Consider the following 23,992-nt stretch of genomic DNA (forward strand, 5'->3'; position numbering starts at 1 on the left):
GTAGGTCGCTGTCAGTTGCAGGCCATGAAATTATTCACTGAGGTTTTTATTTTAGTGTCAGAAAACGTTAAATGATGGCAGAGTTTGAGTGACGGCTCCGGTTGGAGTCTTTTCTGTGTTGAAAACCCGACTTTTGCCCTTTTGACCTGCATTCTCCTCATCTGCTGTTTCCTTCCCAGGAAAAAGGAGCAAGCTACGACAAAAAAAGACAGAGTGACCCACTGCCTGACAATATGTGAAAACATTATTGCCCAGTCACTGAGGTAGGAAGGAACATGTCTGTCTGACGTGTGTGAAAATTCAAACCAACGTAAAGTTCAAGGGAGTTTTGAAACATTTCAGTCAAATATTTCGTGTTGTTAGTCCTGTTTAGGCCTCAGAAGGACAAATAACTGAAGACTTTTTGTTAATTCTTAGAAAAGTGCTTTATTTTTTACTTTCAACTTTGATTTCTAAGGACAGGCAATTTTAATGGCTGTTTTACTTTTGACAGTGGAGCATTGCAGGGTTTTATTTCCTCAGTATTTCCTGCTTTTTGGTTCTGCTAGCTCTCCTCCCTAATGCTCATCCCATAAGGACGCTAATCTGCTCCGAGTCAAGATCGAGTCCTCTTCAAAGACTCCAGATCATTTTTTCAGTGTGCCACACTTTACCTGAAACAAGTATACTCTAGTCCAGGGCTGTCAAACTCATTTTCACCGAGGGCCACATCAGCATAGTGGCTGTCCTCAAAGGGCCAGATGTAACTTACACATGTAACTAAATAATGAAAAATAAAAGTACCCGTAATTTCCACTTTCAACCCTGCGGCTTATTCAGTTATGCGGCTAATTTATGCATTTTTTCTAATGACCGCTAGGGGGCGCTCGAGCAGAAAGGGTAAGAGTGAGACAGGAGAACGCGTTGTATGTGTCCAGGAAGACGCAATTTTAATGTAAATTCCTGCTTTGTGAATGAATAGCACGAACAGACCCTCATCATGGAAAACGCAAGAAGAAATCCATATGAGCAGCTTTCAAGGTCAAAGCAATCGTTAAAAGTAGTGTAAAAAAATCCACCATCACCAACGGGTTTGGAAAAGCCGCTCTGCTGCGTGACAGAGAGGACAGCGCATGGTTTCAGTGCACAGGAGGCGTGTGCCGTGCAGAAACGCGCCTATAAGTTACTGCTGCTCTCAGTGACTTTTTTTTCTCTCTCTCAGTGACTTATGTATGTTTTTATAAACCAGCCCTGTTAGTGCTCTTATTACCATGTTGCTGCCGCGTCACTGTTTGGAGTAGAGCTGTGACAGTGTGGGATTTTTGATCACCGCAGTGATGAAGCACCAAGAGTCGCGGTGTCGGGACTCTTGCGACCCCCCCCCCCCCCCCCCCCCGACACAACATCCTCCGGTGGGCGGCCGCATCGCGCTATAAAGAACGCACGCTGCTTGTAATGGAAATAAATACAATGGAAATTCCCCCAGAAGCCCTGAAGTTTGAACACAGGACTCACAGAAAAAGTAAATTATTAGCAAGGATGCTTGTGTTTTATTATAGTACAAATCCCCACCATGTGCAGAACTTTCAACAAAAAAACAGAACAAGGTGATGAGTCATCACCGCGGTTATCGTCATGGACAGTGTTTACGTCCTAATGTATAGTTGCCCGATGTGATATCTGATATTTCAGGTCCAATTCCCCCTAGATATGAATAAATACACACCAATTTTTATTTTTTATTTTAAGAAATTAAAAACTTTGATGCTCTTGTGGGCCACATAAAAGGACATGGAGGGCCACATTTGGCCCCCGGGCCTTGAGTTTGACTTGAATCAAAAAAACAGTTTTTATGTTGCAAAAGTATAACTGCTTAGTCCCAGATTTATAATCAAGAGTTTTTGCTTCACTTTTGTGTCCGCTACAAATTTGACTGACAGGCTCAGATTAGAAAAAAACGAGGACCCGGGTTTCCTAAAGTAATGGGGGGGAGGGGGGAAGTTGAATCAATGCTTTTCTTACCGTTGGCCCTATTTGAACCCTTTGAACAGAACGTCTCCAGAGTTTCAGAAGCTGCTTGGCATCGCCATGGAGATGTTTCTGCTTTGCAGCGACGACAGCGAGTCCGACGTCCGGATGGTGGCTGACGAGTGCCTGAACAAAATCATTAAAGTGAGGAACTCTCTTTACTCTGCTTTTTGGTTTGCGTTGACTGAACCAATGCTTTTGTCTTATTGGTTTTGGCATGTAGGTTGTTTTTGTGTGTGTGTTTCTTTTTTCTTTTTTTAACTCCATCAGAACTATTATTCTACATAAATATTCACGTAAAGTTATTTGCGCTGTGTGAGCTTTTGTGCATTTGTGCTTGTGTTTGGAAGTGTGTGTTGCAGTGTGTATGTAAACACAATTGTGGAATTATTTAGCTTTTGTTGAAGAGAAGAGGCGCCACAAACCCCCCTTTACATATTTATGCTTCATTTTATTCCTGTGCATCCATTTCTATTATGTAAACACTCTTTTTTCCTTATCTTTCCCATATTTGACATACACTCAGAATAAACAGTTGACATGACCAGAAGGGGTCAAACCACCTATTGTTAATATGAATTGTGTTGTTTTGTTTAACCAATCATGCTTCGTTCATCTTCTGACCTGAATCTTCAGGCGCTGATGGACTCTAATTTACCCAGACTGCAGCTGGAGTTGTACAAAGAAATTAAAAAGGTAATAAATTCCACTTGTTGTTTATTTGCATCGTTGCTTTTGCAGCTTTTCCATCAATAAAAGTGTTTTTTTTTTTGTGCCCTTCTTCGCAGAACGGTGCCTCTCGGAGTCTGAGGGCGGCTTTGTGGAGGTTTGCTGAGCTGGCCCACCTCATCAGGCCGCAGAAGTGCAGGTACCTGAGCCGCCTGGAGGATTTCCATCGCTCACTGTTGTCAGATTAATTTTGAAATCTGTTGGGGATCTTTCTTTAAGGATGTATTCACGCTGGACACTCGTGAACCAGAGTTAGTTTTCCCCGATAATCTGGAACAAATTTTCAGTCTGAATACACCCAAGTGGACCCTGGTCTGGGACCAGGAACTGGAAACTCAGCTGCGTCTTCCTGACTGCCGGAGTTCGTTTTCCAGCTTCCTCCACTTGTGAATCATGGATTCATTCTTCTTGAATTCCCTGCAGCTGCTCCAATGTTCCTCCGCGTAGCTCAGTGCTTCTCAATTATCTTTTGCAAGGACCCCCCCTAGGAAAAAGAAAATGCCCCCCCCCCAACCCCCGCACACAAACTTATTTATAAGATAAAGTGCAGCTGTTTTCCTGCGTTACCTGCTGTCTTTATGTGTGAAGACAGCTAGTGTGTGTCCTCACACACACCAACCTTTTATAAAGGTTTGAACTTTAAGAGTTTAAACAAGAGAGAAAAGTGAACCACTCTTTGGAAAGTTAAAACGTTTATCTGTTTTTTTGTCACCATTAAGGATGTCCCGATCCGATCACACATCGGGACATCACATGGTCAAAAATCTGGCCTGGTCATGTGGTTGCAGACTTGATTGAAATGGGATGTTGTACCCCGACCAAGGATCGGGCATTCAGTTAATTTGTTCTCATTATGATCAGCTCTTTACATTTCAAGCTTATTATTCCAGATCTACTAGACGTCTGCATATCTGCAACAAATCACCTTTATCTTTTTGCTGCACCACTTTGAGCAGGAGGCGCACAGAAACAGTTCAGCCAGATTAGGACTTCCAGGATCAATAACTTAAAAAATAAAAAAACTGACAGCAAGTCTCTATATTGAGTTACGATAACGGAAAGCACGACCTGCCAGTAGGGGAAAAATCATTTTAGCAATATATCGCGATAATTCATTTGGCGATACTTGTATCGATTTAAAATGCTGCCAGGACGATATTCATTCAAATATTAATGAGCGTCCTTCAGCCGCTGACTCTTGTCTTCAATACAGCATTTAATCCTGCATTTTCTTCTGGAAATGCAGCTCCTTCTACTTTAATTTAGTTTTTTTTCTAATGGGATGCTTCGGGATTTATTGTTTTGTCCTTTGGTTGCTCTGCAAGGCCGTACCTGGTGAACCTGCTGCCGTGCCTCACCCGCATCACCAAGCGGCAGGAGGAAACCGTGCAGGAGACCCTGGCTGCAGCAACGCCCAAAATCATGGCCGCGCTAGGAAACTTTGCGAATGACGGCGAGGTCAAGGTAACCTGTTTTTACTACAGGAACAATGTTTTTTTTCTCCCCTTTTGCATTCACTAAAAGCTCGAGTCCTTTTCATTTTTCCAGCTCCTGCTAAAGTCGTTTGTTGCCAACCTGAAATCCAGCTCCCCCACCATCAGACGGACGGCGGCCAGCTCCGCCGTCAGCGTATGCCAACACTCCAGACGCACCAGCTACTTCTATACCTGGCTTCTGAATGTGCTGCTAGGTACGTCACCGAACACGGCACACCCAGACTGCAAGCCCCCTGGTTCTGCACGCTCTCCTTCCATCTCCAGGTCTGCTGGTTCCAGTAGACGAGGAGCATCCCAGTCATCTGATTCTGGGGACGTTATTGACTCTACGCTACATGATGCCTCTGCTACAGCAGCAGGTCAACACTACCAGCCTCAAAGGAAGCTTTGGGGTCATGAGGAAGGAGGCAGATGTTCAGCCGACACCTGAGCAGATGCTACAGGTGTGTGTGTGTGTAAGAGAGCGCATGTGTGTTTGTGCAGCCACGCTCTGCTCACCTCCTGCGTCTCTGAAGGTGTACGAGCTGACCCTACACTACACGCAGCACTGGGATCACAACGTGGTCACGGCGGCTCTGGAGCTCCTGCAGCAGACGTTCAGGACGCCGCCGCCAGAGCTCCTCCACCTGCTCATCACAGCGGGCAGCATTCCTCACGCCACCGTGTTTCGCCAAGACAACGAGAGCCGCGCCCGTTCTGGCAGCATCCTGGAGCTCATTGGTAATGCGTTGTTTTTCTCCACAAAGGTGTTTCTGTCGCTGATTCACGCCACTAAACATTTAGCGAGTCGTCCTGTTAGCCTGCGCTGCGTTCACTTTTGCCCTGAAGGAACTCGGCTGCTCCTTTTTCTAACTCTTGGTCTGTTTGTGAGATTAACACCTCTGCTGTGTTCGAATCGTCATCTTTTTAGTGCTTTCCAAGCTTTTCCTGCTTCTCTTCCTGTCATTTCCTTTTTTTCTTCTTCCGGTTTTCCTGCCGTCTGCAGCAGGAGGTGGGTCTTCCTGCAGTCCACTCCTCCTCAGGAAACAGAGAGGTGACTCTTCTACACCTTTTCTTTGCTGACTTCCGCCCAAACGACGGGATTTACTCAAAATTCCACCTGCAGATGTTTGCACTTGTAGGAACTCGATGAGCGTTGACCACAAATCTGGAATTTTTCCAGGAAAAGTGCTCTCTGGGGAGGAGGATGGATTAGAGGACGAGGCGGAGAAGAGTGAGGTTCCTGCTGCAGCCTTCACAGGTAGGATCTGTTCTCCAGACAAAAAAGCTTCACCTGAAGGAGGCAACAAAGGTCTAACGTCCTCTGCTGCCTCCCTGTGTAGACGGCTCCTCTGTCTCCCAAGTGGACATCATCACGGAGCAGCCCCGCTCCTCCCAGCACGCCCTACAGCCCGCCGACTCGGTGGACCTCAGCGCCTCCTCGGAGCAGGGGGGCGGAGGTGGGACGTCCGCGTCTGGCACGCCCGAGTCGCCCAACGAAAACGAGGAGGAAATGCTGAGTCGGAGCTCCAGCGGCGGGGCTAACGCCGCCCCGGAAACAGCAGAGTACACCTCCTCAGAAATCGCCGTGCCAGAAGGAGAAGAAGGCGGAGCGATGCTCGCCACTCATGACCGCTCGCTTCCACCCAGCGACTCTTCTCAGACGACCACGGAGGGACCGGACTCTGCTGTGACGCCTTCAGACGTGGCTGAGCTGGTGAGTGTCCACGTTTGCATAGGGCAGTGTTTTTCAACCTTTTTTGAGCCACGGCACACTTTAACCTTGACAAAAATCCCGCGGCACACCAGCATTCCAAAAAAAAAAAAAAGCAGAAATTTATGGTCTGTATTGATCGACAGCCACCCCCCCCCCCCCCCACCCCCCGCAGTCTCACGTGGATTTGGGTGATAATTGTGGCAGAAAAAGCAGGAAGTTGCGGCTGTTTGTTTATAAGAGATGAAATAAAAGTTAAATTAGAAAAATTTAGAAACTGTTTGTTGTGGTTTCAAGACGTTTCGCAAGGACGACTCATTGTGCGCTGTCCCTTTAAGCCAATGCATCATGGGAGATGTGGTGTGAAAACGGCCGAAAAAGGGCAGAAAGACTCGCGTCTCTGAGCTTCATTGTATTATTCACTTGTTCCACGGTCTGACACCGGACTCTGTGGAAAACTACACCGCTAAAGACGAACTTTAGCTGGTATTTATATTAGAACTGAGCGACTTTATCAGCAGAATTAAGAACAAGGAAGTGAAGACTTTAAGCACCTTTGATTGGTCAGACTGATGACATGTGATTAAGCCTTCAAGAATGATTGGCGGAGACAGTTAAAGGGGCGGGACTTTTCCTTACACAGTTATAGCTGCAGGTAAATCGCGGTACCGTCATTCTTATCAAAATGTCTGTTTTAGAATTAAATAAACACAAAGAAAAATTGATTTAAAGATCTTTTAAATTCATAACTACTCAGTGTTTTATCAGGGCCTGTTTGGATGAACAAAGAGCTGATTTCCTGGAGATGGAAAATGTTTTTAGATCAGTTAATGAGGGCAATTTCCCATGGCGCACTTGACCATCTCCCACGGCACACTGGTTGAAAAACACTGGCATAGAGAACACTTTCCAAAATAAGGATGAGGTCCTGGTGAAGTCCAAACCCCGATCGCTCCTCACTGCAGGGGGTGAGAGAGGCAACATTTCTTTTTTGAACTTATATTTTATTCAGATTTTTTTGCTACAGAGCAATATACACAGTTGTCTCCATGGTTTCCCCGACAACCTAAATACAGCAAGTACAATCAAGCAAGGTACGCACAGGAAGTCCAATTACCACAATACTCTTCATCTAAAAATGCCAGCATTTGACTAGCTAGAGGTGTTATTAGGCTGATGACAGTGGCAAGGCTTTTGCTGGGCTCCATCTTGGGTTAACGGTTTGATGTCTTGGTAAGAAAGTTTTTTTTTCCATTTGAAAGAGTTCTCTTACTTTTTGGGGCCAGGTATCTAGAGAGGCTAACCCTGTTTTTCATCCATCTAATTGTAATGCATTTTAAAGCTGCTGTAAAAGGTTGGATTCTGTCGTATCTGTGCTGGGTTGTGGTGAAGAGAGAGCTGAGCAAAGCTCTATATTTACTGGTCGGTCTTCGTTCCAATACTCACCTATGGTCATGAGCTCTGGGGTCATGACCCAAAGAACCAGGTCCCGGATACTAGGGGTGTGCCAAAATATCGATATGGTGATATATCGCGATATTTAGTCCCGTGATTGATTCTCAATGCGTCTTCATCAAGTATCGACCTTTTATTTACGTTTAAAGACCCCGTAAAACGTTATATTAATCGTCTTTGGTAAGACAATTCTTCGGAGGGTCGATAGGGGGCGCTCGTTGCGAGATTCGTCGCGATCTGTCGCGGACGGGCGAAGAAGAATACACATTCAAACAAAGATGGCGGAGGGGAATAATAAGGAGAATAACGAGAGCAGCAAGTTAAAAGACGCGCTGACAGCTTTGAAGCTGCATCACCTGGAGTTGTGTGAGGAAGCCGTGGCTGTTGCTGGCCTTAAGCCGATACAGCCCGGCGTGGATACCTTTATCCAGACGAAGCTACCGCCGTCTTCTGTGAGAAAAGAGGCAACAACAAACTGTTTAAATGTACAACGGGGCTCCGTCCCTGCAGCGAGGGGGAGAATGAGGGATTTAGGTTTTAATTGAACGCATTAGAGCCACGCTTTGACATTCTCAAATACTGAAACAATGATCCCTGCACTGTACGGCCAGACCAGAGCTATGGTTGACATGGAAACAGCAGAAAGAGGGGCATCCCTGCCCTCAGACCCCCCCTTCTCCTCTAAGCAGCGGTAGACGAGCGGCGACTTGTGGCTAAAAAGCCTGTGGTTCTCCAGAAAAACATGAACATTTAAACATACATCACATGCAGCTTTTCCCCAAACGTTTTGTTCACAAAGATGTTTACTTTTAGATGCACTTTAAGTTCATGTATTTTATCCCTGGTCATTTATTTTGAAAGCAGTTTATGTCGTAAATAACTTAAAGGAAAGTTTCTAGCTACTTGATTTTATTTTTCTGGGAGAATTATGTTTTTCTTTACACCACATTTGCACTAAATGGTGGCATTTATTTTTAACAAAGACACTATAATTTGTTCACAGAATTAATATCTGATTCACAGCTCTTTTTGAAATATAATGCGATAACTATGGCTTTGTTTTTCAAAAGTTAATACCAATGTGCCTGGCAGCTACCTGACTAATTTTTTATCCTGTTTACAGCAATTTTGTACTAATTAATGGCCGCTGTTCATGTTCACTTTTGTTTAAACTGAATTTTACAGATATAGATGTTTTTCTTACAGATATAGATGATATAGATTTTATACAGATACAGATGTCAGAGTATTACTGATTTTAGCAATGTTACACAAAAGTCTGTTATTCATTACACCAAATACGACACAAAACTAAAAAATAAATGGGGAAATATTTTCCAAGAAACAGTTTTTCAAGTTCCTCTTTATTAAAGTTTGATATATCGTGAGTTGTTAGAGACGATATATATCGATGATCACATTATCGCCACATCATGATAGTATCGTTATCGTGAGCAATGTATTGCAAATCGTATCGTATCGTGAGGTAACCAGTGATTCCCAGCCATACCGGATACAAGCGGCTGACGTGACCTTCCTCCGTAGGGGGGCTGGACGCTCCCTTAGAGATGGGGGGAGAAGCTCGGTCACCCGCCGAGAGCTCGGAGTTGAACCGCTTCTCCTCCACATCCTGAGGAGCCAGTTAAGGCGCCTCGGGCCTCTAGTCCGAATGCTTCCCGGACGCCTCCCTGGGGAGGTGTTCCGGGCATGTCCCAGTGGGGGGAGTCTCTCCAGGACTTCCCCGGGGCCAGGACATCCTCCAGGACATCCTGGAGAGACTACGTCACCCCCAACTGGACGCCACTAAATGGCGTTTGGTGTGAATGCAGCTTATGCGTTTAAAACTCTCCAACGTTCCCTGATATGAACTTGAACATGAAGTCGGTCAGGGTGCAGCGTTACCCGCTCAACGTGGTTCGCTTCCTCCCCCTGCATTAAATACTAACAACACCACCTGTATGGTCTCACCCCTGCTCCCCCCCCTCTCTGTCCTTGTTCCCACTCTGTCGCAGTCACGCTCTCTATTGCCGCGGGTCTCTGAGCCTCCCCCACCCTCGCCAACTTCCACCGAGGGCCCCGATGCCACAGACAGCGACTCCTCTGTCTACACCGCTTCCTCTTCATCATCTTCTTTCTCTTTCACCTCCTCTTCCTCCTATGCCACGTCCTCCTCTAGCACTAGTGACAAGGTCAGCCTGAGGGACGTTTGAACAGATTGGGAGGTGCTCGGCTGCCTGGCTTTCTTCCTTCCTACTATGGCTTGCTTGTCCTGACCCGTGCACTGATCTTCCCAGCCTGTTTTCTCGATCTTCCTCCTCTTGTCATACGAATCCCTCTCTCTGTCCGTCTGAGAGAAAATTAAATCCCTTTTTTCTCACTTGATTGACTTCTCTGTTGTAGTGTCTGTGTCCGGTCGTTTGATTTGTTTTAACAAACTGGTCCCTCTCGCCGGGGAAGATCTCATCTTTCAGAAGGACCTGATGTGATCTGAAGGTCGTGTTGAAGCAGTTTGTTTGGACTACCTCTGGGGGCTTTGAGTTCCCCAGCGTGTGCTTCCTCCCGTGTGCCGTCGATTTGCTGTGTTTTTCTGTTGCATGATTCAGTCGAGCTTCATTCCTGAATGCGTGGGTTTATTTGCTTTTGTCCCTTCAACCAGCAACCCTCAGGTGCAGCTTTGCATGCACTTGTCTAAAGGTTGCGCTTTGAGAAGTTTGATTCAGTGGAGACTCTTTGTTTCAGGTCCTTGATGGCAGTGACAGTCAGTACTCTGGGATGCAGATCGGAACACTGCAGGATGAAGAAGAGGAAGGAACGGCGTCATCCTCGCTGGAGGAACCCTCAGAACTGTTCATGCCGTCAGCTCTTGGTGTGTTCTCGGTCGTGGAGAAGCTCTCAGCTCTGATGTGTTTTTGCCCAAATAAAGCTCAGACTCTGTTTCTGCGTGCAGCTCTCAGCAAACCTCACCTCTTTGATGGCCGAGGTCACAACCGACAGGGCTCCGACTGCAGCGTGGACCGTTTCCTCCCCAAAGATGAGCCTGCCGAGTCAGAACCTGACGTTAGGGTCAAGGTAAACCCACAATTCCATCTGCTTTTACTCAAATTTCCGATCATCTTTTGATCAATTTTCGAAGCGTTCCCAGTCGTCTTTAATGATGATGATGATGCCATTTTAGCCAAAATCCCAAAACTTGTGTTGTTTTCTAGGACATAGTTTCTGCAGAGCGGCAGGAGTTCTTTTGACATTTGCGCATGAGTTGTGAGTGGGACTGTTGGCGCTAGGACCGCACAATATGAGAAAAACTTGCGATTTGCGTTATTAGTGATCAATATTCCGATGTTGATATAACTGGCGATACATGAAAAAACAGCTAAATAACCAAAGACATCATCTCCATTTCACTGCAACAGTTTAATTTAGATAAGAGTTGACTTAACTCAACAGACACTCCAAACGACCCTCGTCTACTGATCCTCATCTAACATAATGGGTCCCTCTGATTGGTCAAATAAATAAAGGAACTTATTTGATTTTTTAAAAACTGCCCTAAGGTTGTTTTAGCACATTTAAGGTTACCATTTATCGCAATTTTCACCGTCTTTGGCGATATGCGGATTGCACAGATTGATATGGCAATAACGATAAATTTGCGAAGTATTGTGCAGGCATGGAGCAACCCAGCCCCCATTTTTCATCATCAACCTGTTTAAACGCTAACCTATGGCCCCGCACACCCCCAGCCTAACATTAGTGCGCAACAAAAATGGTGATGAATATCGGAGCCATCCGTCTGTCCAGTTTGGATCCAGATTCCAGCTCCGTCCAGGAAAACAAAGACGTTCATGGATCTATTTGACTACAAGTGGAGGCATCAGAATGGAGCAGAGCAGGGAGCTTTTGGCACCTAGGTCACTGCTACAGGCTTTTTCCAACTGCTCTCCTCTTGATTCACAACGATTCCAATAAAGAACTACTCAGACATGCAATGTTAATCTTAATATTCCTCATTTGTGCCCTCTAAGATTAGAAAAAAGCGTGTTGAAAACGCCAAAAACATAGTTTTCCTCTTTAGACACAGGAATGAGGAAGATTGTTGTTATAAAACCCAAAAATGTGCTTCCTTCATGGGATTATGTCGCCCCTCCCAGCCGTCACGAATAAAGGGCCCAATTGGACACTACACAGACCAGGGGGCGGAGCCACTCGTGCACTGTGTTCGACTGCTTGCTGCCTCCTTCCTGCTGGCAGGGGAGAAACACGGTGAGTACGAACGTCAAAACTTTAACCTCGTAGTCCTCTTCAAAGGCTTTTTGTGTCATTCTTTTATTCCAACCTCAAATGAAAGTATTTGTTAAATTGCTTTCAAGCCAAACTGTTTAAAAACTAATAAATAAAAGGGAAGAAAGAGAATTTATCTGACTTTAACGGCCCTCTTACTCCCCTGTAATTTGACCCTTTGCTGTTTCTTCAGATTTGATTCCTGACAAAGAGGTGCGCGTCAGTGTGAAGGCCTTGGCGTTGAGCTGCGTCGGAGCTGCAGCCGCTCTGCATCCTGAAGCGTTCTTCAACTCCCTCTACCTGGAGCCGCTGGACGGCGTTCCCCTGCAAGGTGGGCGAGGGAAAACTCTCCTGACTGTCGATAAACACTCAGAAGCTGAATAAGTTCTTCATAGACAAAACAAAGGCAGCAGAGTTTTATTGTTGAGGTGCTAACGTGCCCTGAGCAGAGTTACATTTAGTTACTTTTAGTTACTTTTAGTCAACTAAATTTCTTAGTATCCAAATGAAAAACTGCAGACATTCTGATTCATTAGATTTTTTAGAGACGTGTCACTGTCAACAGCTGCCAGTCTGCAACAGCAGACTATGAAATTGTGCTCATTAGATTTGCGCTTATAAATGTTCCTAATGGAAAACAACAATTTTGAAAAAAAGTCGCATTTATCAGAAAAGAAATGTTGTTCTTGGAGGAGCTGCTTTTTGAGACGTATCGAAATTGACATATTTTTCAAAACTGCAATGGAAACACTTTTTTCGTTACTTAAACGAGTCATGTGACCAACAACCGGATGGCGATGGCCTTCTTGGTAGGAAATGGCGGTCTTGAGCGCTGCACAGTGGGCGCCACCAAAGGTCCCACAGCGTAACACAGATCATCAGAAGTTGAGCGTGTCATGTGGAATTGTTGGATCCAAACAATTCATTCGTAGCCCCTCCCACGTGTAAGGACCTCGCCGCTCTATGTCCTGATAAAGGGGGGGGTGTTACTCTGTCTAGATCTCATATATAGCCAATGGAAAAATGCTTAAGTCACATACATACCCCTGCAGGTTTTCGGGTTGTCTGGATCCGTAGAGAGGAGTGGCTGCCCCTTGGGGGGAACGCAGGTGTGTCTGCAGTTCCCTTAAGGTTCCTGCGGAATGTACCCTTGTTCCTCGTAAATGCAGCAATTTTTATAAGGTCCCTCGAGGTGGTAGCCACCTCAAGGGACGTTATAAAAATGAAACGTACCATTGCTGCTTGTGTAGTAGGTGTGTGGGTATTCATAAGGATAATGGAAGTCACACGCACTTATGAAGTACGGGTGATGGCTGTCGTACGGCGTCCTTGCGCTTCACTCTAGTCCAGGGGTGGCTATCCCTGGTCCTCAAGAGCCTCAACCCTTGTCTGTTTTCCAGGTCTCCCTGGACTGCTTGATGCTAATAACCAAAATCAGGTGTCTTCAGTCTATCACGATGTGAAATCACTTAAGTTAGCTAATCAACAGCAAGCTGGTTAAGGAGAGCTGGAAAACAGGCAGGGTTGAGGCTCTTGGGGACCAGGGTTAGCCACCCCTGCTTGTCGTTAGTAAAATGTGAGTACTGACTCCTTACTGACCGCGAACAAATGGTCGCTCTGAGCGCTTTACGACCGTAATTTGTACCCGGACAGGTTTGCCCATTTTTCACTGCAGACTGCGCGAATCCACCCGTAAGGACAGTTGTGACAGAGACTAATATTTGGTACGAGTTTGCAGAACGTCCCTAAAAAGCCAAAAACCGAGTTCTTTCAGAGAAGTTTGTTCACAGAGGATGCTGCTAAGCAGTAAAATATATTTTTTTTATTGGCAAATTCAGAGGTTGAAGTGTTTCTCGGTTGACGAGCCCCGACTCTTTGGGTCTGTTCCCTTGCAGACCAACAGTACATCAGTGACGTTCTGGACTTCATTGCCCATGGGGACCCTCAGATCAGGGGGGGCACGGCCATCCTCTGCGGAGCCATTTTGCAGGCCGCCCTTACCAAAACCCGCTACAACATAAGCACTTGGCTGGCCAGTGTGCAAAGGGCAACAGGTTTGTGAGTCTGCTAGCGATGATGCTGGGTCGAAGGTTTGAATCTGGGGCTCACGGTGCCCTCCGCTCTCCAGGTAACCCTCTGTCCCTGGCGGACTTGGTGCCTCTAATCCAGAAAACTCTAAAGGACGAATCTTCGGTCACCTGTAAGATGGCTTGCGCAGCAGTGAGGGTAAGACCGATCTGTGTGGGGTTCCCGGGGTTCTGTCCGTGTTCTGGTCTGTCTGACGCTGGACTGTGTTGCAGCACTGCATCATGACTCTGTGCAGCAGCACCCTGAGTGAGCTCGGCCTGCAGCTCGTCATAGACCTCTTGTCTTTGAGGGATTCTTCCTATTGGCTCGTTCGCACAGAACTCCTGGAGACTTTAGCAGAATTGGACTTCAGGTGTCTTTTTCTTTCTTTCCCCTTTTTTGTTTGTTTGTTTGTTTGAGATCTCTGTGTTTTACTTAATGCCGCTTTCTTTAATTTCCTCCGTAAACATTTGAAACAAGTCATCTGTCAAACTCTCTGCTGTTTCCTGTTTTAGATTGATAAGTTTCTTGGAGAGAAAAAGCGACGCTCTACACAAAGGAACCCATCACTACACGGGGGTAAGTCCCACGCTAGTTTCCCTTCCTTCTTTTCCCCAAGAACTGGCAGAATTGATTTCATGGGTGATTTATTGATTTAATCGATTAACTCGAGTTATCATGATAAATGTTATCATGCTAAATGCTACAATGCTATGATGCTAGTGCTGCAATGCTAAATGCTGCATTGTTAAATGCTACGATGCTATCATTCTATGATGCTATCATGGTAAATGCTACGAATCCATCTTGCGATGATGCTAAATGCTACTATGATAAATGCTACAATGCTATCATGATACCATGCTAAATGCTAGCATGCTATCATGATACCATGCTAAATGCTAGCATGCTAAACGCTACCATGCTAAAGGCTATAGTAACTAATTTGTGATTGAAAACCAAATATTTCATAGACGGTGAGAAAATGGCAAAAGCAGAAGCAAAGATTGATTCAAAATCAATACAGGAGTTCCATAGAAGAAGAAAGAAAACGGTTGTTTTTGTTTTTTTTCAGATGTTTTATTATTTTAACTTAATATTAATCATTTGGTTTGTAGATTTTCTTTGGCTGTAATTCAAAAATTCGTTTTTGGTTGTTGGGGTCGTGACTTAAAACTTGGAGCATCAAACAACAAAATCCACTTTAGGGCAGTTTCTCCCAAAATGCGTTCTAGTATTTCTCTTTATGAGACGCTCAAGATAGCGGTAGATCACCAAACATCTGCAGCTTATGTTTAGTTGAACTTTGTGTTAAAAGCAATTTCCAAAAGATAATTTCAAATAAAAGTTTGTTACATTAATTCCATTATTTGTAATTTTTGTAAAAGAAAGTAAAAGCAGGGAGGAAGAAAAATCAATTAGAATCGGAAACCGAATTTAAAATCAGTTTTTTATTTTTTGGCTCTATTTGATGATTTTTATTTATATGTGTTGCGTTTTGACACTTGTAGTAGAGCAGTAAGCTTTGATGTGTGCCTGAGAAATGCAAGAACAGCAAAAGTGGAGCTTTTTAACAACTTTTCTGTTTACTTCAAAAATGTTCCCACTTTGATTTGAAAATATCTTTCCAGCTGTAATAAAGGAGAAATACAGGAATAAACAACTGTGCTTCTTAAAAATGCTAAAATCATCTTTTTTAATATGTAAAACTTTATGAAAATGAAGCATTTCTCTCCACTTGTGTTAAGTTAATGCAAAGCAAAGTCTCATCCTAATCATCTATGGAGCTAATTTAAAAGTGTGATCCTTTAATTATGATCATGCTCTTTTTAACCGAAATTTTTGAAAAAAACTGTCATTTTCTTTAATGAAGAAATACTCAAAAATGCTATTTTAAGGGTAATTTCCTTAATAAATGTCCTCTGTTGTCAGAAAATGCTACAGGAACATGTTAAAAACCCCAAACATGTTTGTTAGTTTTTTATCAGAAAGAGTTTTTAAGCTTTACCGGATTTAAAGGAAAATGTCAAATTTACATTTTGAGAAACAGAAAAAAATCTGTTTAGATTTGGTTTAAGCATGTTTTCATCGTATAGCCAACACATGGAAGGACATGGGTCATGCTCTCTGTGAGAAGGACGATGTTGGGAGCTTGACTTCAAGTGAAAAAACCCAAAGACTTCGGCTTAAGCGCCTGAATGAACAGAAAACAAGAACCAAAGATGTTTTTTTAAATGAAATCAAACCAGTGTTTTTTGTCCGACATTGATCTGCTGACTCTGGATCTGCTTTGTTCAGAGACTGCAGCTCCAAGACAGAGTCCTGAACGACGTGGTCATATGTCTGTTGGGAGACGATGATCCGAGAGTGCGGCACGTGGCTGCGTCTGTCGTTAGCAGGTGACTGCACCACACATCTCTTCAACCAGCTCCGTTTTTGTTTTCCCACTGTATTGATGGCTTTAACGGTCCCTTGTTTCGTCTCCTCTCTTCAAGAGTGGTTCCACGGTTGTTCTTTGACTGTGACCAAGGCCAGGTCGACCCTGTGGTGGCAATCGCCAGGGACCAGAGTTCAGTCTACCTTCAGCTACTCATGCACGAGACCCAGCCTCCTTCCCAGTTCACCGTTAGCCCAATCACCAGGTAGGGACATGGTAGTGCTGTTGCGTGGTGTTGCATCTCAGGTACGACCACAGACCTTCTCAGCAAACGGGTGGTTAGGACGTATGCACCTTGTCTCCCTCCCAGGACCTACCGAGGTTACAACCTGTCCAACGCCGTGTCTGATGTCACGCTGGAGAACAACCTGTCAAGAGTTGTCACCGCCGTCTCTCACGCCTTCTCGTCCTCTACATCCAGAGCTCTAACTGTACGTTTTCAGAGCAACACTTGGCCTTTTTCTCTCCTTCATGGGACCCGAATATCTTCCTGACGTGACGTGTTTTTACAGTTTGGCTGCTGTGAGGCTCTGAGCCTCCTGGCGTCAAACTTTCCGGTCTCCACGTGGAGCGCAGGCTGGCACTGTGGCTTCGTTAGCTCCAGCAGCACCTTTTCTTCCCATCCTGGGCTCAGCCGCAGCAGAGGAAGGGCCCTCAGGTTGGAGATTCTTTTTTTTAAAAACTTATTCAAGTCTTGTTTTTCGTTTTCCTTATTTTTAAATGCTGGGCTTTGGCGTGCAGTTTTTCACAGTCCAGCAACACTCCGTCCGCTGCAGCGACTTCCCCAGACGTGGAGCGGAGGACCCTGACTGTGGGGATGGCCAACATGGTGCTCTCCTTATTGTCTTCAGCCTGGTTTCCACTGGATCTTTCTGCACATCAAGACACACTTTTACTCTCGGGGAACCTGATAGCCGGCGAGTAGTCCTACCAAGATGCTATTGTGAGTTGGAAGGGGGGGCGGAGGCAACTGCTGACTTGCCGGTCTCTGCGTTCTGTTTGCAGCCGTGGCTCCTAAATGTCTGCGCAACCCCTGGGCTGGAGAAGAGGAGGGCAGCGGTGGAAGCGCCGCTGCTGGCCCAAATAAAATGGAGGAGCCCTGGGCGGCGCTGTCGGAACGCACCCTGGTCAACATGGTGGAGCAGCTGTTCTCACATCTGCTGAAGGTCCTCAACATCTGTGCCCATGTGCTGGACGATACACCTCCAGGACCGGCAGTTAAGGCAAGTCCGGCAGTCACAGCAGATGTCTTCTCAGGACGAACCAGAACTTTGGCATCTATTCAGAACTAGGACAGTGGAGTGGCAAGACTGTGGGGATACCAAAGAAAACTTGTTCACTTGTTTGCATTCTAATCAGAAAATGCATGCTGGCTCCAAAAGGGCATCTATGGAGAAATCAACAGTTATTATTCATTCTATTGGTCAGAATAATCATTCTTGATCTGATACCCTTTTTTTTTAACTTCTTCTCGATTATCCTCATTTATGTTATGATATTTTTTCTGAAGTTAAGGTTTAGCTAGAAATTGAGCGATTAGATTCCTCAGTGAAAGTAGGTGGAGCCTACTGGCCCCCATGTCCATCGTTCAAAAAATTCAAGCAACAGATTTCTTGTAGCCTGCTTTCAAGTGGTAGGGGTGTGGCCTTCCAATAAGCTGATTGGCCAGAGTGGTTGCCACAGACCGACTCGAACCAATCACTGTTCACTGTGGTCCGAAAGGGATGGACATGGTCAGCAATAATACTCAGGTAGTGCTGTGGCGTTGGAACCATTCTCAATTGGCCCAAAGTGTGCCAAGAAAATATCTCCCACACCATGACATCATCACCACCAGTGACCCTACCATCCAAATGAGACTGGACAACGTTTGTCCATCTTCTGTGGTCCAGTTTTGGTGAGTCTGAGTGAATTGTAGCCTCAGGTTTCTGTTCTTAGCTGACAGCAGTGGTACCCGGTGTGGTCTTCTGCTGCTGTTGTCCATCTGTCTCCAGGTTGGACGTGTTGTTCTTTCAGAGATGCTCTTCTGCAGACCTCGGTTGGAACCAGCGGTTCTTTGAGTTCCTGTTGTCTTTCTATCAGCTGGAACCCGTCTGACCGTTTTCTCCTCTGACCTCTGGCATCAACGCTGTATTGTACTGTACTGTACTGTATTGTATTTTAAAGTGCGGGTGTGTAATGAAAGTGATGGTAAATAACCTCCAGAGAACCCGGCGTGGCTCCTGCTTTAAGTGTGGCGGTGTTTTACGGCTGCAGCAGTGAGCGGTCTGCTGCAGCCGCTGTGGCTCCACACAGAGTGAGGCTGGCTCCTGCCGACAGGGCCTGTAGAGACGTCGGTTTCCCTGTGCGATGGACCCACACATTCATGAATTCCTCACGTATTCAAATGTCCCCCTAACAGATTATTTTTGTACATCTTTCATTCAACGTTCAGGCGGCTCTTCCATCCCTGAGCAACACTCCTTCTCTCAGTCCCATCCGTAGGAAAGGGAAGGAAAAGGAGGCTACTGAACCCAACGCTGGTCCCTTGAGTCCCAAAAAAAGCACTGAGGTCAACACAGGTACACCCCCTGGCCCCCAGCACGCCCTTCCATGGTCGTATTCACACGTGTTCAACATCATGTCTTTATTGTCTTAATGCAGGCAGACCCCCAGAAGGCACGGGGTCAACAGTGGTCAACAAATCCACCACTCTTGGAAGTTTCTACCACCTGCCCCCTTATCTCAAGCTCTACGATGTCCTAAAGGCCACGCACGCCAACTACAAAGTCAGAACCCCCCATCAGCATGCAGCACAGGTTTCTCTTGCCTGATGAGAAACTCATTGGTGGGATGAATTCTTGCTGTCTGTTAGGTGACGTTGGATCTCCACAACCATGAGAAGTTTGGCAGTTTTCTTCGCGCCACCTTAGATGTTCTGTCTCAGCTGCTGGAGCTTGCGACTCTGCATGACATCGGGAAGGTGAAAGCTGTTTAATTTGCTGGTTGTTTTCTTGACATTACCTGAGTTTGTCTTGGTAACGATGCTGATGGTCAATAAGCATTTTTTAAATGTTCTCTCAGTGTGTCGAGGAAATTCTGGGCTACCTAAAGTCCTGCTTCTCCAGGGAACCCACCATGGCTACTGTTTGTGTGCAGCAGGTGCGTATTTGGTGCCAGCCCCTGAATTTGAACGCTGTGTTCTTGAAATGTGTGGCGGTCTTTTACGGCTGCAGCAGTGAGCGGTCTGCTGCAGCCGCTGTGGCTCCACACAGAGTGAGGCTGGTTCCTGCCGACAGGGCCTGTAGAGACGTCGGTTTCCCTGTGCGATGGTCCCATACATGCTCACGCTTATGTCCTTTTTATTCCTCCAAGCAGCTGCTTGGAATTTGAAACAAGGTCAAATGTCAGCATGTGCTGTTCAAGCCTAGCATTTCATGATCTGATGATGTTCTGTTGTGGACCTGGTGTCAGGCAAAAGTCGAACGGCCGTGTCACGCTGCCGCTACATACAGTTTGCGCATACCGCACAGGTGAAAATTGGTCATACATGCAGAAAGTTAGAATAGTTGTGGTCTTTACGTGAAATTTCCTCCGATGTATCATGAATGAACCACCTTAATACCACAAAAGAAGTACGAATAAAACCTGGAAAGAAGACGTAAATTCTTCACTCTGAGCTGAAATGCCATCGAAATCCCCCATCGTCAGCACCATGGTCAGCGCCCGCCACAGGCCCAGGACGAGCCGGACGGGGGGGAGCGGGAGACCCCCGCTTGTTATAGATGGCTGGAGGGGTGAAAGATAGGCTGCTTCACATACCCATCACACAATACGTCAATCATGCGTTAACCGTGTGTGATTATTGCGCTGTTTAAATGCAATTCATTAGTGATTCCTGCGTCAATAGAACGTGATGTGTGCGCCGTATGCGTGATGTGAAAGTCATACATCCGTGCTACATTTGTGAAAGGTCCGTTAGACGTACGTGGAACGGTCGTGGAAAGACACCCTCTACAGACCCGGACAACCCAAAAAGTTCAGTACCGGTCAACCCCTGTTTAGGTGTATGTGACAAAGGCTTCATGTTTCAGCGTTTTCATAACTCTTCTTTTATTGCAGATACAGTTTTGTTATCTGATCCTGCTCACAAAAATCCCAACTCTTTCTTCAGTTGTTGAAGACCCTGTTTGGGACCAACCTGGCGTCTCAACATGAAGGCATTCTGAGTGGACCCAGCCGCTCTCAAGGCAAAGCTCTCCGTCTCGGCTCCTCCAGCCTGCGACCAGGCCTTTATCACTACTGCTTCATGGCTCCGTACACGCACTTCACCCAGGCTCTGGCTGACGCCAGTCTCCGGAACATGGTGCAGGCTGAGCAGGAGCAGGATGCGTCCGGGTGAGCCTCCCCAGGATCTCCATAACAACCCAACCATATGGACATGTGCAGAAATGTTTGTGTGTAGATCATAACCAGCCTCGCTCCTCCTCCTCTTCCTCACTTTTAGATGGTTTGATGTCATGCAGAAAGCGTCCAATCAGCTGAGGTCCCACATTGTAAATGCCACGCGACACAGAGGAGACAAGGTACGCTGAAGCCGTCAAGCTCTGGCGTTCAGCGCCTAAGCGTCTGCTCAGGATGAACATTTGCTCCTCCCCTTTCCCCCAGAATGCCATTCACAACCACATTCGACTGTTTGAGCCGCTGGTGATCAAAGCCCTGAAGCAGTACACCACCAGCACCTCTGTGGTCCTGCAGAGACAGGTGCTGGACCTGCTGGCCCAGCTGGTGCAGCTACGAGTCAACTACTGTTTGCTGGACTCGGATCAGGTAAAACACTCTTTGCTGCAACTTCGGACGCTTTCTTTTCCTGCTGCTTCTCACATAATCCATCGGATGTTTCAGGTGTTCATAGGTTTTGTTCTGAAGCAGTTCGAGTACATTGAAGTGGGACAGTTCAGGTAGGTTTGCTTGTCCAAATGTTGCTCCATGCCAGGGGATGAAGCTTCCTGTCAAGTAAAGCATGTGTTGAACTTCCCGCACAGAGATTCTGAGGCCATCATTCCCAACATTTTTTTCTTCCTGGTGCTGCTGTCCTATGAGCGATACCACTCCAAGCAGATCATTGGCATCCCTAAGATCATCCAGCTGTGCGACGGCATCATGGCAAGTGGCAGGAAGGCCGTCACACATGGTGAGGGAAGCATTTTGCTGCTGTTCCTGTCTGTGATTCTCACCGAAATGTGGCTGAAGTCTTTCTCTTCTCCTTTCTGCACAGCCATCCCGGCCTTGCAGCCCATAGTTCACGACCTGTTCATCCTGCGGGGTTCCAACAAAGCAGACGCAGGCAAAGAGCTGGAAACACAGAAGGAAGTGGTGGTCTCCATGCTGCTGCGACTCATACAGCACCATCAGGTACGGATCCAAAATCACACACAGTCCATCTGCCTCCAGGTTGGACGTGTTGTTCTTTCAGAGATGCTCTTCTGCAGACCTCAGTTGCAACCAGGGGTTGTGCAAAATGTTGGCAATCTGAACAAAGATGGGATTAGAATTGAACTGTGTACATGGGCCCTGAAAGGCTTTATCCGATTAAAAACAACGTTTACATCCGTCGCGCGTTCGACCGGAATAAATCATTTGGACACACGGAGAATTATTTAAAATACCGGAAACGGCCGTAGAAGAAAAAATGGCTAAGTTCTATTTTAATTATTTATTCCTTATTTATTTTTCAAAAGCGACTATTTGCTGGTAATTTTCTAAACACGTGCAGCCAGGGCTGAGCGCTTTTCCTGGCCGCCCGGACCCAGATGAAGGGTTAGTTTTAGGGTTAAGGTTAGGTTAGTACGTGTTGCAAATAACTACATTTAGCCTTGGACGCACTTCACACACATGTGGGCAATGCAGCAATGTGCAACTTGGTCACAGGTAAATGCGTGCGAATAACGTCAGCCTTTATTTTTTCTGGACACGATTGCTAACACAAATCTACGATCGCACTGTCCCGAAGCCTCTCCTCTGCTCAGAGTCACGGTTCTCCTGAGTCCGGCATCTCGGCCGGTCCGGTTCGCGCTCCCAAGCCTCCTCCAAAGTGCACGCCGTCTGCTCATGACTTAAAAGCCAGCGCAGTGATGACCCTCGATCAGAGTAAACGGTTTACATGCACCACAGTTAGATCAACAATCGGCATAACCCGCCTATCTCCATTGAAAGAAACTTTTGATCCGAATGAGTCTGATCGGGGCAGAGTATTCCAAACGACGTGTTTACATGACGCATTTTTATTCTGATCAGGCATTCATTCCAATGACTTGAGTCAGTTTAACCGCAGCTACAGTCTGCAGAAATTCCCATGAGTGTTCTTGCGTGTTTGCTGCAGGTGTTGGAGATGTTCATCCTGGTGCTGCAGCAGTGTCACAAAGAAAATGAGGATAAGTGGAAGAGGCTGTCCCGGCAGATCGCTGACGTCATACTGCCCATGATTGCCAAACAGCAGGTTGGTACAGACGCAGCACCTGCCTCAGACCTGTGGTTCACACACAGCTGGACTGTGCCTCTTGCTTTTGTTTCCTCCCAGATGCATTTGGACTCCCCCGAAGCGTTGGGAGTGTTGAACACACTGTTTGAGAGCGTGGCCCCCTCCTCCCTCAGACCTGTGGACATGCTGCTCAAGAGCATGTTCACCATCCCAGCCAGCATGGTGAGACATCTGCGCAGACGTTTGCAGCAAAGATCGTGTAACCGCTGAAACTGAAATGCCCTTCTTCAGGCCTCGGTCGCCACAGTCCAGCTGTGGGTGTCTGGCATCCTGGCTGTGCTCAGGGTGCTGATCTCTCAGTCCACCGAGGACATTGTTCTGTCCCGCGTCCACGAACTGTCCCTCTCCCCTCACTTCCTGTCCTGCCGCACCATCCGCCGCCTGCAACAGCAGGGCGCCGCCCAGTGCGAGCTTCCTGCTGCTGAAACGCTTTCCAACCAAGAAGCTAATGGAGACGCACAGAAAGCTCCACCGGAGGAGACGTTTGCTCGGTAAAGTTTCCGAGCTGAAGCACCGACATGTCTTATTTTTCTGTTTTTCCCTCTGTTGACGTGTTTTCTGCCTGGTTCTAGGTTCCTCCTTCAGCTGGTCGGCGTTTTACTCGACGACATTTCCAGCAGGCGGGTGAAGGTGGAAATCACGGAGCAGCAGCACACCTTCTACTGCCAGCAGCTGGGCACGCTGCTCATGTGTCTCATACATGTCTTCAAGAGTGGTGAGCATGATCAGCCCCCGTGGTGGAGCGTGCATTACACACCTTCAGCACCGCTACGTCTGAATCCCTCATGAACCGTTTTATGATGCAGAAACCAGCTTTGCATTGCAGATGAAAAATTCCTGTAGCCACAATAAATTTTCATCAGAGTGGATCTTTAAGGACAGCCAGGATTTAACATTACCCTCATAAAACTACTTTGACTTTCAATCCGCTTGTTGCATTTGGTCGTCCTTGCAGTTGTACTTTGGCCTTCTTTTACGCCCCTCTAAAGTTACTGCTAACTACTTGTTTGGACAGATTGCTGTGATTTGTGTTGCACTGTTCATTTGACCTTCAAATGCAAAATTTTTGTAACAAGGGGAAAAAAATCCCAACAACTTCATCTTCATTGGAGACACCAACACACTTCCTGGTCCTCAAAAGTGGCTTTTCCCTCAAATCCTAAACGATTATCAAAAAGCCAAAGGAAACGGATCCCCGCTTAGTGTTTAAGGTCAAAACTATTAAATCTGCAGCTGCAGGCAAACTCAGATCCTCCTCGACGCCTGGCGAACACTTAAAAACTTTTCAAGAAGCTCTTGTAGTTCAGTTT

The 23,992-nt window shown here is 46.3% G+C and overlaps 1 protein-coding gene and 2 non-coding genes across 16 annotated transcripts in view; all 3 read left to right on the plus strand.

The window, feature by feature from the left end:
- htt (huntingtin) overlaps positions 1-23,992 on the plus strand; it is a 45,073-nt gene that overhangs the window by 1,110 nt on the left and 19,971 nt on the right. For 7 of the 14 annotated variants that reach the window (XM_023964301.2, XM_023964411.2, XM_023964324.2 and 4 more), the window contains exons 2-41: positions 180-263; positions 2,031-2,151; positions 2,644-2,703; positions 2,796-2,875; positions 4,062-4,200; positions 4,285-4,426; positions 4,497-4,675; positions 4,748-4,952; positions 5,218-5,265; positions 5,395-5,472; positions 5,555-5,928; positions 9,393-9,569; positions 10,120-10,246; positions 10,328-10,449; positions 11,529-11,640; positions 11,852-11,989; positions 13,554-13,712; positions 13,787-13,884; positions 13,959-14,098; positions 14,241-14,304; positions 16,024-16,124; positions 16,221-16,367; positions 16,473-16,593; positions 16,675-16,820; positions 16,904-17,079; positions 17,168-17,385; positions 18,597-18,723; positions 18,806-18,930; positions 19,017-19,124; positions 19,226-19,303; positions 20,316-20,539; positions 20,649-20,727; positions 20,810-20,971; positions 21,047-21,102; positions 21,187-21,335; positions 21,420-21,556; positions 22,524-22,640; positions 22,722-22,844; positions 22,914-23,173; positions 23,255-23,397. In XM_023964301.2, coding sequence (XP_023820069.1) covers positions 180-263; positions 2,031-2,151; positions 2,644-2,703; positions 2,796-2,875; positions 4,062-4,200; positions 4,285-4,426; positions 4,497-4,675; positions 4,748-4,952; positions 5,218-5,265; positions 5,395-5,472; positions 5,555-5,928; positions 9,393-9,569; positions 10,120-10,246; positions 10,328-10,449; positions 11,529-11,640; positions 11,852-11,989; positions 13,554-13,712; positions 13,787-13,884; positions 13,959-14,098; positions 14,241-14,304; positions 16,024-16,124; positions 16,221-16,367; positions 16,473-16,593; positions 16,675-16,820; positions 16,904-17,079; positions 17,168-17,385; positions 18,597-18,723; positions 18,806-18,930; positions 19,017-19,124; positions 19,226-19,303; positions 20,316-20,539; positions 20,649-20,727; positions 20,810-20,971; positions 21,047-21,102; positions 21,187-21,335; positions 21,420-21,556; positions 22,524-22,640; positions 22,722-22,844; positions 22,914-23,173; positions 23,255-23,397 — 5,444 coding nt within the window. Of the gene's footprint in view, positions 1-179; positions 264-2,030; positions 2,152-2,643; positions 2,704-2,795; positions 2,876-4,061; positions 4,201-4,284; positions 4,427-4,496; positions 4,676-4,747; positions 4,953-5,217; positions 5,266-5,394; positions 5,473-5,554; positions 5,929-7,643; positions 7,833-9,392; positions 9,570-10,119; positions 10,247-10,327; positions 10,450-11,528; positions 11,641-11,851; positions 11,990-13,553; positions 13,713-13,786; positions 13,885-13,958; positions 14,099-14,240; positions 14,305-16,023; positions 16,125-16,220; positions 16,368-16,472; positions 16,594-16,674; positions 16,821-16,903; positions 17,080-17,167; positions 17,386-18,596; positions 18,724-18,805; positions 18,931-19,016; positions 19,125-19,225; positions 19,304-20,315; positions 20,540-20,648; positions 20,728-20,809; positions 20,972-21,046; positions 21,103-21,186; positions 21,336-21,419; positions 21,557-22,523; positions 22,641-22,721; positions 22,845-22,913; positions 23,174-23,254; positions 23,398-23,992 lie in introns of those variants that run through there. The other 7 variants (XM_023964465.2, XM_023964493.2, XM_023964559.2 and 4 more) reach the window with 4 other exon arrangements.
- On the plus strand, positions 18,399-18,526 carry LOC111948370 (small Cajal body-specific RNA 14). Its single transcript, XR_002874352.1, has one exon.
- Positions 19,355-19,485, plus strand: LOC111948376 (small Cajal body-specific RNA 14). The gene has a single exon (XR_002874359.1).

The sequence above is a fragment of the Oryzias latipes genome, chromosome 1, assembly GCF_053564925.1.
Source record: "Oryzias latipes strain Hd-rR chromosome 1, Olatipes_Hd-rR_3.1".
NCBI lineage: Eukaryota > Metazoa > Chordata > Actinopteri > Beloniformes > Adrianichthyidae > Oryzias > Oryzias latipes.